This window comes from Bufo gargarizans, chromosome 4 (genome assembly GCF_014858855.1).
Source record: "Bufo gargarizans isolate SCDJY-AF-19 chromosome 4, ASM1485885v1, whole genome shotgun sequence".
Classification (NCBI taxonomy): domain Eukaryota; kingdom Metazoa; phylum Chordata; class Amphibia; order Anura; family Bufonidae; genus Bufo; species Bufo gargarizans.
Window position 1 is genome coordinate 390,329,893 of NC_058083.1, and position 14,590 is coordinate 390,344,482.

At 42.3% G+C, this 14,590-nt stretch overlaps 1 protein-coding gene across 6 annotated transcripts in view; it reads left to right on the forward strand.

Annotated features, from left to right (window-relative positions):
• LOC122934420 (utrophin-like) overlaps positions 1 to 14,590 on the forward strand; it is a 616,199-nt gene that overhangs the window by 231,686 nt on the left and 369,923 nt on the right. For all 6 annotated transcript variants that reach the window (XM_044289868.1, XM_044289864.1, XM_044289866.1 and 3 more), the window contains 5 exons: positions 1,557 to 1,641; positions 4,797 to 5,008; positions 7,189 to 7,306; positions 9,116 to 9,321; positions 11,404 to 11,558. In XM_044289868.1, coding sequence (XP_044145803.1) covers positions 1,557 to 1,641; positions 4,797 to 5,008; positions 7,189 to 7,306; positions 9,116 to 9,321; positions 11,404 to 11,558 — 776 coding nt within the window. The remainder of the gene's footprint in view (positions 1 to 1,556; positions 1,642 to 4,796; positions 5,009 to 7,188; positions 7,307 to 9,115; positions 9,322 to 11,403; positions 11,559 to 14,590) is intronic.

Sequence of the window (14,590 nt, forward strand, 5' to 3'; positions counted from 1 at the left end):
TACTTACTGTTTTGTGATATTTAATAGTATTTATGTAATAACTCATACAATATACTGAAAATACAGCGAACCCAGGAGGGGAGAGGCAGAGAGGTCCTTTCTGGCTCTCCCTGGGCTTGGGAGTTTTCCTGCTTGAGGGTCCTCAAGTGGAGCATGATGCAACGCAATAGTGTACTGTGGCAATGTTGGTGTTGGTACATGCAGTGATGAGGCACTGCTATGCCCAGCAGTGTTGTAGCAGATGGCCAATCTGCCTCTCAAAGTATGCCTTGGCTCCTTAGGCCTTATATCTACCAGACAAATTAGCTATGGAGTCCTGAAGTTTCATACAAGTTCTCTCCATAGACAGTTTTGCACGTACCTCCTCACTAAGGCCTCTTTCACACTACAGTATGTCCATTTCAGTGTTTTGCAGTCCGTTTTTCACAGATCCGCTGTTCCGTTTTTTTGCTTCCGTTGTGGTTCCGTTTCCGTTCCGTTGTTCCGTTCCGTTTTTCCGTATGGCATATACAGTATACAGTAATTACATAGAAAAAATTGGGCTGGGCATAACATTTTCAATAGATGGTTCAGAAAAAAACGGAACGGAAACGGAAGACATACGGATGCATTTCCGTATGTGTTCCGTTTTTTTTGCGGACCCATTGACTTGAATGGAGCCTCGGACCATGATTTGCGGGCAATAATAGGACATGTTCTATCTTTCAACGGAACGGAAAAACGGAAATACGGAAACGGAATGCATACGGAACACATTCCGTTTTTTTTTTTGCAGAACCATTGAAATGAATGGTTCCGTATACAGACCGTATACGGAACGCAAAAAAAAAAAAAAAACAGACCCCAAAACGGAAAAAAAAAACGGTAGTGTGAAAGAGGCCTAAGGCTGGGTACAGCAGCCCCATGTAGGAACAAGCTGCCAAGAGCCTCTCACAGCCTGTAGAAAGGAAGTAAACATATGCAAAGTCCTACACATTTTTAACAGACATATTATTTATGGTGATCGTTAAACAGTGTAAAAAAAAATGACTCAATTGTTTTCCCTTCATTTTAGTGATATATTATTTATTTAATATTATGCCTGTATAGAAAACAGTAGCTTTTTTAAGCATAGAAAATCATATCCTAACAGGGCAGGTCTATAGTGTAATGGTAAATCGCCTGCCTGCCATACAGAATGTCTGGGGTTGAAACCCACTAGAGACCTGTAAAATAATTTAGTGAATGTCTATGTGCCTCGAGAGGGCTTCGCACTTATACGTGAAAATTAATGAGGACGAGGAAGACACTGGGCTCTTGACTGCCTCATTAGTATTTACTACACTGAAGTATATATTAATGAGGATAACAAAGCGGCTGAGCCTATAGCTGCGATAGTGCCCCTCACTGCAGTACTTCTCACACCAGTACTTCTTTGCTTATTGTTATAATGCTATGAAGATAGCGATGTAAAGTAGTATTGTGTGTGGCATACTTGGTGTAAATATATAAATGTAAACTTATTACACTATAAAGTTGTTTTTATTTCATTGAGGTTTTTTTATCTGTATTAAAAGGTCTCCAGAGAAGTGCCAGAGAAAATAAAGGACTTGGAACAAGTTTTATATTATCCTACCTATGCAACCCAAACTGTCTTGCCCAGTAAGTATAGCTTTTTTTTTTTTTTTCACTTTTCTTCTCTGTGAGCCATTTTGCATGTGTCCTTTCATCATGTAGAAAGTTAAAATTGTGGTATTTTAACTGGATATAGATGTTTACCAAAAATCAATAGTGGCAAAAAGTCTAAATTGCAGGGAATCTGTCACTAGTATATTCACTATTAAACCAGGCACAATGCCTGGGTTTGCTAATCTGAATGTATTGATACCTTTCACTTAGTAATCCATAGCTTTATTTTAGAGGAAAAGTACTTTCAACCCATATGCAAATGGGTAGTTAAGTGCACTAGGGTGGACCCAAGCCACTCTGTGCACCCTTGCTCCTCCCTCCCCTTGATTGATGGGGCCAGGCAAGATGTAAAAACCTGGTAACTGACCATTAGGATGGAGAAGGAGGGCTTGGCAGAGGAAGCAGAAGGAACAAGGGTGGACAAAGTGGCTTGGGGCTACCCTCAGTGCACCTTACAGCTCATTTACATGTGCATTAAAAGATTGCTAACTAAGAGGCATCATTAGATTCAGCTGGCATTGTGTGTGGTTTAGCAGTAAATTTCCTGGTGACAGACTCCCTTTAAACTACATGGCAAATTATTGGTCAGTTACATTGGGAGCACTATGTAAAAATAGGCGTTTCAGTGGTTAAAATAATAATAAAAAATAAAAAAATAAAAAAACAACTCATGCACTTGCACGAAATGCAGCAAGATCTGCTTTCCCGCTCGTGCAAGTGCATAAGGTGTGTGTGTGTGTGTGTGTGTGTATATATATATAATTCAATTTTTATTTTTATTTTTTTGTATTACATTTGTAATACTGGGGGGGGGGGGGGGGCACTAATAGGGGGATTAATAATGATGGGGGCCACTAACAATGGGGGGTGAATTAATAATACTGGGAAGCTTTTTAGGGCCCATTAATCATACTGGGTGCACTATGGTGGGGGATTTGATGTCTAGAGGGCACTATGGGGATTATTATGTATACTGAGGGCACTGCAGGGGTTGGAATAAATAAAAAAAACTGCCAATTAAATTCATCAATTTTTAATGGAAGTTAAAAACGGATGCAAAATGGCTGTTAAAAATGGACAGAAAATGGTTGAACAAATGATTGGAAATGGTCATGAAAAACTGACAGCGTGTCCGTTTTTCATGGCCATTTATTTTCACTATTGTGTGAATGTAGACTAAGAAGATAATATTTTGTCTGCACAAGGTGGAGCTTAGGAGCACAAATGCAGATTTCTTACCAAGTTCAATGATAAGACACTGGATGAGCAGACAGGTACACACAGACTCAACAAGATGCTGTTTTAGTGATCAGCATAGTGAACCAGCTTCTATTGTTAGGCTGGCTCCCCACGTGTAGTAAAATAGCATACACTTATTCCCCACTCAACTATTTTACAGCTCGTCATTTACTTACTAATGAGAAAATTGCATTTTGACAGTCCTCGTCCATGAGGAGCTCTATTAGGGAAGGTGATTTAATAAGAACCCATTAAAGGTAACTAAACTTTTAATGCGCTTCATTTTTAGTACCATTTATTTAAAATCTACCCGTGTATTTTACAACACAGTCGAGGGGTAGTAATTATATGAAAAGTATTTCAAAGTTATTAAGCTTGTAAAAGAGTAATGTGCGCCATAGTATGCCTTGCCAAACCTGCACGAAGAAAAAGCTTGGTGCACATAACAGTACATAAAGTGCAATGGCATTGAATTTGTCATACTTTACAGTGGATGATGGTCCTGAATTTCAAGACCTGTAGAATTATGAATGCACTGGGTACCCCAATAAACAAGTTAATCTAGCGTGCAATGAGACTGCCATCATACACCTCCACGCTGCCTCCATTTACCACCAGTTAGGGCTCATTCACACCATCGTATTTTTCTTTCCGCATTCGTTCAGCCTATTTGCAGATCAGATGCAGACCCATTCATTTCTATTGGACCACAAAATCCATGTATAGCACACCGTGTGCTGTCCCCTTCCGTATGTCAGCATAAAAGATAGAACATGTCCTATGCTTGTCTGCAAAATGCTGTCCGTAGCCCTATTAAAGTCTATGGTTCCCCAAAAATGCAGATTGCACATGGAATGTGTTCCGTACGTAAAATGTATTTTGCAGATCTGTTTCCGCAAACTTTAATGCCCTGTCATGTCACCTTTGCATCTTTATTAAAATGATAACTTCATTAAAATGATATGGAAATGTACATTCCGTTTTTTTATGGACATGCTGAAGATTTTGCTGAACAGCTGATCCAGATATTAGTAGACTGCAAATAACATATGGCTGTCTGAATGAGCCCTTAGGGTGGGTTCACACTACCGTTAGGGATTCCATTATGGCTTTACGTTATAACATGGTTAGAACGGAAAATAACGGAATCCATAAGACGGAAGGACGGATCCATTCTTCTGCCCATAGACTTGTATTATGACGGAATGCAGACGGAAGGCATTCCATTTGCTTTCCGTCCTAATATAAGTCTATGGGAATCAAAACGGATCCGTCTGAGTCCCGTTATGCAAGACGAAAAACAAAGTCCTGTTGACAGGGACCCAGACTGATCCATTATGCTTTCCCATAGTTTTCTATCAGGACGGAAAGCAAATGGAATGCCTTTTTAAAGGCTTCCGTTTTGCATTCTTTCTGGGTATTCTGTTATTTTCCGTTATAACCATGTTTTAACGGAAAGCCATAACGGAATCCCTAACGCTAGTGTGAACCCACCCTTAATCAGCTCAGTGCCAAGGTGTGAGGGGAACCATGTCAGTCAATTACTTTTTTGAAAAGTGTTCTGATGGCTGCAGAGAGTTGATGTGTGGCATCCGGACTTTGATCTGCTCCAATGACTCTTCTGCACCTTAAAAAAGGTTATCTTGTGGGATAATTTTGTGTTCTCACAGCTGCCATTTCGATGCTTACTGGTTCCCCACAAGCAAAAATTGTCAGGAGGCAATCGCTTTAGCTTTTGCATAGAGTTTGCCTACTATAGAGGTGCTGACTATAGCATAGGATAATTTATTTCTACCATAGGCTGCAGAAACATGTATAGTTTTATGTTAATTTGACCATATAAATACTGTATATATGCTAGATTTTTTATATGTTTTATCTTCCTATAGTAACCTTTCCTGCAGTCCAAAAAATGGTGCTAGTATCCTCCGAGTATCCCGGAATGACCAAAAATGTAATGGAACTGCCGCCTGCCACTGATCTGGATAAGACCGTCACTGAGCTGTCTGACTGGCTGCTACTGATTGATCAGATGCTCAAGTCCAACATCGTTACTGTTGGCGATCCTGACGAGATAAATACAACTATAGCACGAATGAAGGTAAGGATCAGAAAAAAAGCTTGGGGAAGATGTACATCCTCATTGGCTGCAGAGGATGTTGGTAAAAAGCCCGGAAGGGAGTGCTTCCAGGTTTTTTAGCTTTTAGATGCCGTGATCACACTTGCAGGCCTCCATAAGAACTACAGCTGTAATAGCATGGGACTTTTCAGACAGCTTCCCCGATCTCAGCAAGATCAGGAAGCAGCAGGCACCCCGTAGCTATGGCGCACACTCCGCTCCAGATTGAGCTCCATCTTTAAAGAGACAGCATCGGTCTTCCCCTCACTAACCTCTCCTCCCTTCAGTGTGTTCTAAATGCTACAGCCAGGCTATCTTTCCATCAGCTACATTGATGCCTCTAGCTTGTGTCATTCACTTCACTGGTTCCCCATTCACCACAGAATAAAGTTCAAACTTCTCACTCTCACCCACAAAGCTCTCCACGGTGCTGAACTACCTCCGTACATATCCTCTCCATCATTTCCATCTACCACACACTGGTGCTCTCTGTTCTGCCAACGATCTAAGATTAACATCCTCCATAATTTAAACCCCTCACTCCCATCTTCAAGACTTTTCTCGAGCTGCACCTGCTCTCTGGAATGCACTTCCCCAGGCAATCAGGTTAATTCCCAAGTTCCTTAGTTTCAAATGTGCCTTAAAAACACATCTTTTCAGGCAGGCTTATCACGTTTATCAAAAATCACAGAAAAGGATATGAAACATCCTGCACGATATGATAACTGAATATGCGGATGTACATGGCAACATTTATAAGGAAAAACTCACGGAAAATAATGCACTAACACAATAGATGCAGACATTATATATATATATATATATGTAGCCCTCACGCTAATGATAAAATCTGAGACTCTCAGCCAATATATTTTGATTAAAACACATCTGTGCCTTATGTTAGGCTTATCATGTTCCCTAAACTGACTCTTCCTCTAGTAACTGACTCTCCCCTGATTTCCCCGCACACATGCACACTCGTCCGGGCCGAGTACACATGCGTTGTTAATCTCTGGCAGCAGCTTATCCACCTATAAAAACAAAGGTTGAACATGCCCTCTCCTTCTTTCCTCCAACCAGGACAACCCCATACACATAAGACAGCTGGCCCAAAAACTGTTGGCCAACTTTGCTATTAATGTGTATGGGCATCTTGTGTATCAGCCATTTATGACCTGCACAACGCGAATGTTGTAAATGTTCAGAAATAATTGCCCACCAGTGATCAGCGTGTTTACTATCTAATAAGCCTTACGTATCTGAAATGTTGTTAGCATTCATTATGTTTTTTTTTTGTCTTTAATGCTATGTACTCTTCAAAGAGGAGCCCTGAGGGGCTTTGTAAATTAAGCAGCCTCTTCTATCTTTATAATAGGCTGTTGGAACACTATTAATCCCCTCTGCTTCAGAGGGATTAAAGTAACCTTCTGGTATTTGTTTCCAAGTGTGTGTGCGGCTACGGAGTACCAGATAGCAATTATCATAATAATTATCATGGATTGCTGCTCATCGAACTGCGCGGTCTGCATGTAATTGTTTTATACATCTCTAGTAAGCACTTCAGTCTTATCATTAAACTTATTAAAAAGAAAGATAAGGCAGATAATGTGCCATCCGTCTTTACGGACCACTCCGGTTAAAAATGAACTATCGGCCATCACTTGGTATTTACGTGTGTTCCCCTCCTTTTATACTGTTTGGGCTTTCTGCTCCCTTTTATTTCCGGTCAATACATATTTCCCCCACTCCAGTATAAGGCTCCATTCAGACGTCCGTAGTGCATTGCGGATCCGCAATACACCCGGCCGGCACACCCAAAGAAATGTCTATTCTTGTCAGCAATTGCGGACAAGAATAGTACATGCTCTGTTTTCTTGCGGAGCTGTGGACCGGAAGATCGGGGCCGCGCTTCGGAAATGCGGATGCGGAGAGCACATAGTGTGCTCTCCGCATCCATTCTGTCCCCATAGAGAATTAATGGGTCCGCACCCGTTCCGCACAGTTGCAGAACGGATGCAGACCACCACACTTTCGGACGTCTGAATGGAACCTAAGTGGCTGGATAAAGCGTGAAACTGGAGTGTGAGTGATGTAACGCTCAGTTACTACATAGCGTATTAGCATGTTGTGTCTAAAATTACGTTCATTGTGTTTATTTTCAGATAACTAAAGAAGATATGGAACAGCGCCACCCACAGCTTGAATCTGTCTTTACATTAACTCAGAATGTGAAAAATAAAACTTCCAGTCTTGATGTTAGAACATCGATCACAGAAAAGTGTAAGTCGAAGTACTTAGGACTGCTCGCTTTTACTTTTCCGTTCTCCAGCATTTCACTCCCTGTGTTCTTAAACCCTGAATAAACCTACCGTGCCTGTCTCACTCAGAGCAGGAAATCTCAGCACAGGCTGAAGCACCTATCAGGAGCTGCGTTACACATAGCCAATCAGATGTCTGTACACACAACACAGCCTTATCTCTGTGCGTGCGGCCGCAGAAACTCTCTCAGACATATTTCCAGTACAATGAAGAAAGTACTAATGCTTCTTTCTTCAGGATGGAAGACTTCACTTGAGGCAGAAGAATATGTGATCACAATGGAGGATCTGTAACAGGAGCAGGAGCTTTGAAGGTTACTTGCTCTTCCCTTCTTGGCAGGGAGCAAGACCATCCCACCCCTACCAAGAGGGAAGGACCAGGGTGGTTAGCTCTGTTCCTTTCCAACCTTTGCCAACCATTCCTTGCTGGTGACTATGGCCAGAAGCAAGCATTAGAATATATAGCGCACAACAAAATAAACAATAGATAAAATGGTAGTACCTCCAGGTCTGGGCTACTACAAATACATATGTGTGTGGTGTCATTGTATGCAATGGCATGACTAGGACAGATTTTGCCCTAGGGAATTTTCTGCCCTGCTGCCACCACTTATTAAAGTTTGACACAGGAAAAGAAGGCCTCGTCTTGTATCCTGACTCCCGCCATTTCTCCTCATCCTGCAGTGCTCGGGTCCTGCACCACTAGGGTTCCGAAGAGATGTAGCAGTCTTCTGGACAAGTTATAGTTAACAATGTCTTGTTATCTGAGAAAGCGTGAATTGTTTGCCTCCGAGTATTGAAAGTGACGCTTCGGTGCTTTACTATTACATGCTGGCTTTTGCTGATTTCAATTATATTTACAACAGCTAAATCAATCTACACGTCTAGGCCGCCTTAATTCAGAAATACCATTTTCTCCATCCTGAGTAACAGATGAATTATTGTCACGCACCAGTGTGTAGGAAGCGTCTTACAGGAAACCCAGAATTAGAATTCTATCTCCTTGCAAGTTCTCTGTTTGGGACTTCAAAGACAGTGGAAAAGTGCCAATAATACATCTCATTTCTAATTACCCCATGCTTGTACTACATCAAGAGCAGTGAATGGGGCTCTGCAATCGCTCGTAATATTGTGACCAAAGGAGCTTTAGAGGGCAGCAAATAATTTTTCTTCTAATTGATATTTACCCTGTGGTTGTCTCCTCAGTACCTGCGGTGTAGGCCTTATTGTTATTATATGTGTGAATACAGCAGAGCTGATCTTGTCGTTTGGCATAACTCACCATGTTACTACAGCTCATCATTAAAATCCTGGCATATCTTTGAGTTTACCCCGCACCCCACCAATCTGCTGTTGCATTCAGCCACAGTTTCAGGGTACACAGTTGAAACACTGCAGCTCCATACACTGTGTAGTGGTCATACAAATGGGAGCTAAGCTGCAATACCCAAGAACAGCCACTACACAGTCTGTGGAGCTGTGGCGTCCCGGCATTATTACACCGTTTACTTCTTGGAAGGAAACAGCTGATCAGTTGGGGTACCGGGTGTTGGATCCCTACCAATCGGTTCTTAGTGCTGCAAAATCCCTGATCAATTGATCCGTTACACACAGCAACTTAGATTGATACTGGTTTGAGGAGAATTAAACCTGTGTGTATAAACCATCACTGATCAAGTCATGAAAGACCTGGCCTATCATTATCCTTATATTTTTATCTGTGATCGCATGCTCATTTATAATTTACATGATATCATTTCTAATTACACAGCGGAGAGGCTGAAGAATCATTGGGACAGTACTCTGCATGGTGTCGAGATGCGCCAAAAGCAGCTTCAAGATATGCTGGCCGACAGCATCAAGTGGGATGAGTTACGGAAGGAGATACAAAGTGTCCTGGACCAGACTGACTTCCGACTCTACACGCTCACTCAGACATCCAAAGACACGCTTGTCAGACAGATTGCAGAGAACAAGGTGAATGTCCCCTCTGTCCTCTACCTTCTTCTCCCTCTCTTCTCACTTCTTCTGGTATCATCATCATGTGTCACCTAAAATTATATACAGATTTTTTAATTCTATTTCCTGAATATAATTTTGGGGCCGGCCATCTTGTCGGACCTGTTCTTAACAGCATTTAGAGATTTTCTTTACAGCATCCCCATGGTCCATAGACACAATGGTCAGGAGGGGACCTCATTGACTTCTATGGAAGAATTTTCGAGGCATGTTCTGTGACCTGTACAGAGGACATTGTACAAGAGAATTTAAAATAACATCCAAAAATTATTTTAAAAAAATATGTTAAACATAAAAACATGGTTTAACCCCGTAGTGACCACACACATTTAAAAAAAAAATTGCATTCCAACAGCTATAACTTTTTAGTTTTTTCATCAATGTACTCGTATGAGGTCTTATTTTTTGCAGGGCAAGTTATAGTTTTTAATGCACCATTTTGGGTACATGTAATGATTGAATAAAGCAAGCTGTTTAGCTAAAACCCCCTTTGTTTATGTCAGTAAAAAGGTGTATTAGTGGTCACTAAGGGGTTTTAAACACTAGCTCATTTTCTGATGACACATTCCTTTTAAACTGGCCACCACCAAACCCAGGACCAGCGGGCCATTTAATGTGTATGGTGACCTCCTAATGTGTATTGTGACATAAATGCTGCCAATGTTTGGCTGCAGTGGTGCTCGTGACCCTTTTTGTTCCAGAAGTATACATGCAGGGATTGATCCGGCGGTCCGAATGCTTTCTGTCATGAGTGCTGGCTTTTGGCTGGACAAAAACAGCTGCATGCAATGCATTATGCCAGAAAGCGGCAGATTCCCTTCCAGATCCCATTATAGTCTATGGGGTCTGGCGGTGCACGGCATTATCCGGCCATGCCGGATCTGGAGAACCCCAGCAGGTTGTTTTCTGCCGGCACAGCCTGCTGGATCTGAGATGTCGCAGATGTGAGAGTAACCTAGTGATTTAATATACGCTCTCTAGCACAGTGATCAGTCCTAAAATATTTCCTGCTCTACATTTTCAATAATATACTGTAGTTATGCAGTGGCTACTGTGGAACAATAGAGGGCACTATTAACACACATTTGTTAAGCAAGGTTTTCTGAGCTGTCTACTGATTAGATGTTTGCAGATCCTAAAATATAGTAATTTAATATTGTCCTAATAATCAATGGACATATATCAATAGTTCCATCTATGTTGCTTTCCTCTCTAAGTTTTATTAGTTGATTACAATTTAATTAAAAAAATATGTATTTTGCTGATTAAATAGTATATCACGTTTCTGTGAAAGACTCCATTGTCATACATTTTCCTGGAAAAAGCAAGGAGAATTTATTGATGAATCTATAATGGATGTATAGATAGATAACTAGAAAGATAGATATGAGGGTAGATAGATGATAGATAGATAGATATGAGATATATAGATAGAAAAATAGATTGATATGAGATAGGTAAATAGATAGATATGAGATAGGTAGATAGATAGATATGAGATAAATAGACAGGCAGGTTGACAGACCATTGGTGTAGCCGCTGCAGTTGCACAGGGGCCTCATACAAAATAAAAGGCACCATGGCTCCCACAGGCTACTCCTGCACTGGGGCCCACTCCTGAGACAGACAGGCAGATATAAATTGAAGGCAATGCTGCCATCAATCCCTATAAAGTATTAGGCCTTTGCTTACCTAAGGTACATGTCTTGCTGGTCAATGATGTCCCATTGCAGCTTCAAATTATTGGTATACATTTGGCAACCATTTTACCCTCTGAGTCAATACTGTATTCGGATGTACTATACATTTAGTTAATGACCCCCTAATGACTCATTCATCTCAGCTGTTTTTCCTTCTGGCGCCAGTAATTGCATACCTTTTTCAAAGATTTTCCTTCAAATTTTTAAAATGGAGACCGTGACTCAGTACGATGTGAAGAGTTGTCTCCAGAAGGTGACAACCTTTTGTCATATGCCAAGTAATGACACACTGACCTCGACTTTTTTCTAAATATATGGTACATTTTTCTCTTTTTCTCAGGCAACAGTGCAAGACCTGCACAAAGGTGAGATTGTCATGGACACATTCAATGACCTCTCAAACAAACTCCTTCGTGAGCACAGTTCGGACGACACCAGGAACGTTAAGGAGGCCAGCGACGTCTTATACATGAACTGGGTGAACATGAACAAGAGGTAAATACATGCAAACATGTTATATAGTTCTCTTCTGAGCTGAGATCTCTCAGCCTACCCTGCTTGCTCAGCAGCTGATTAGAGCTTGCTCTGTGGATTCACGTGCAAGGAGGTGTGCACATTACTTTAGATATTAAGGATATGTCTGTCGGTTGACTGAGATACAACCAGCAGAAACCTTATGGGGGCTGGCCACTTTTTTGGGGGGTTTTGGCAACCCCCCCTCCTGGGCAGACCTGCAAAGGGAAGCATACTTACCTGCTCCCTGGCCTTGGGTCTCCTGCGGTCAACATTTACTTTGACGCTGCTACAGCCAGTTGCTGACCTGCCCCCTTGCATCACGTGACCAATTGACATGAACGCAATTGGAGCAGGTCACTGCAGCGGCCATCGATTGACCAAAGGAGCCGAGACCAAGTAAGTGTGTTTCCCTTTGCTAGTCTGCCCAGGAGGTGGGGTTCTGCCTTAACTCCCCAAAATGTGGCCAACCCCTTTAATTCACCTCTGGGCTTTGAATCCAGCAGTTGTAGAAGCTCCGAAGAAATGGGAGAACTCTTCATATTGTGATAAATTCCAACAAAAAGAAACTTATAGGAATGGTCCTGACCTTGGGATGTTGTGCTAAGAGCTCAGCGTCTATGAAAGCTTGTAAGGTAAGCTGCAGCCGCCTCGGTGATTTGTGACTGTCAGGACATAGAAGAGTTTGCTGGGTAAAATAGGAGCTTTTGGAGGCACTGCTGCAGGGTATCCAGATCATGCCATAGGTAAGTACCGACATCTTGTTTTGTTTCAGTTATGATTTGTACAAGCAACCAACCAGTTTTGGGACTTTATCAGTCCCTTCTTCAAGGTAAGTCACCAGAAGCCCTAAAGTTACCTTTAAACCGTTCTAGAAAACCAGAATCAGTATGCAGGAGGCAATGTATTCCTAGTCACTCAATATTTTATGTAGATTATGTGCTCTAAAATGTGTTCAAATGTGAACGTAGGCTTAAAATAGTAATGCTTCTTCATGACATGTCTCTGGCATGTGCTTGGCTTTACTCAGAAGAAAATATTTTACCCACTATAGTACTGTAATGATTGGCGGTTCCAAGCAATATGACCCATTTGAGCAGCCATTTAAAGGGGTTGTGCAAGAATCGGGATGGGGGAAGTTTGCTAACCCCTCACTCAGCTGAACCTGTAAAGGAAAGATGACTTACCTGCTTCCCAGCGCTGGGTCTCTGCTACTTCGGACTGCGATGCTCTGCTGGACACCCTTGGTGTCAACATCCAGTTTGACATTGTTGCAGCCAATCACTGGCTGCGGTGGTGACCGGCTCCCCTTATGTCATGACATGTGGTGACATGATGCAAGGGCAGGGGCGTAGCTGCAGGGAAAGCAGCTGGGGCCTGAACTCAGAAGGGGCCCACCCAGGAGGAGGACTAAAATATTTTATTGTCAGGGCCCCCTCAACAGTATTATAATATAACATTATATACAAAGACACTGTAGGAAATGGACGGAGTGGCTGCCGAGCCGGGTCTGAGAGCGATCTCGCCTTGCCACTGGAGTGGGGGTTTCATGGGAGGAGAGGGTTGCGAAGTTGCCTGGGAGGCCACGTTCATAAATTTTCTGTGGGGCCCAGTTATTTTAGTTACACTACAGCGCAAGGGCATCCGCCCTCCTCTGTGGCCAGTGATTGGCTGCAACGATGTCAAACCGGATGTTGACACCAAGGGAGCCCAGGGGAGCATAGCGGTTCTGGAGGAGAAGTTAGGGGAGCCAGTGCTGGGATGCAGGTACAGCATCTTTCCTTTACAGGTCTGGCTGAAGGACTCCCTCTATTTTATTACCACCCTTTTAAACTCCTAGACGTACATGATATATAATATGTATATGGTGGGAAATGTATTTATTCTAATACCCACTATAATGGCAGTATTTTCTTTACCCTGAATTTATTAAGGAGAAAAGTCATTAAAAACATCCCAGAGCACACAGGGGCTGAATGTACCATGGGCAGATAAATGTACTGCTTTACACCGTCTTTGTGTATGTCAATGAGGAACAAACCTATAACTTTCCCAGTCTGTGTCACTCACTGACAGATTGATAGAACTAGTCTGAATATCTTCTACGGTATGGTAGGAGTGAAGCTTAGATATGAAATCTTACACTTGATAACTAGAGAACAAATCCATTTACAGTCAGAGACTTGTTTGTACAGAGCCCAAAGCCCAATCACTAAGGTTGACTGTATGGAGAGATTACCTAGTAAAATGTATTATTTTAGGAGCTACTAGTTGTGTCCCATGGAAAAGTGTTTTGTACGATCTTTTCTTTACAATAAAACTTGGAAAAACCAATAAAAATTCATTTTGGAGGAAAAGAGACAACTATATTTATGATAAAAGGCCTGTAATACACACCTGAAATACATGTCGGCAGTTGTTGTGGCTTTTGATTATCTCCATGCACTTACAAAGCCGTCTAGATAACTATTCCTCCCATACACATGCATGCTCAGCAGTGTGCATGTGTGCTGACTGGGGAGAAGGGACCAAGCAGCTGTCAGATACGTCTTGAAGGGCGTTGTCCTGGCTTTTTAATATTCATGACCGGTCATCAATATCGGATCGGCGGGGGTCCGACACCCAGTAGCTGTACGGGGAGACGACGCGCACGTGCCATCTCCCATCTCTCTTCCTATCCGTTGTTGTATGTCTATAGGATAGCAGCAGTGGGCGGGAAGAGAGAAGGGAGATGGGATGTGCAGACTGCACGTACTGTCTCCACGTACAGCTGTTCGTTGGGGGTGCTGGTTGTCGGACCCCCCGCCAATCTGATATAGATGACCTATCCTGGGGATAGGTCATCAATATTTATTAAAAAGCCTGGACAACCCCTTTAAGCCTGCCATACACATTATACTTCTGTGGGCCGAACCTGCAGAGAATGACGGGTTTGGCCGACGCATTAATGGGCAATGGGAGCTACTGACTCTACCCTGACAGGGAAGTCAAGGTTCGGGTGAATTTTCATCCAG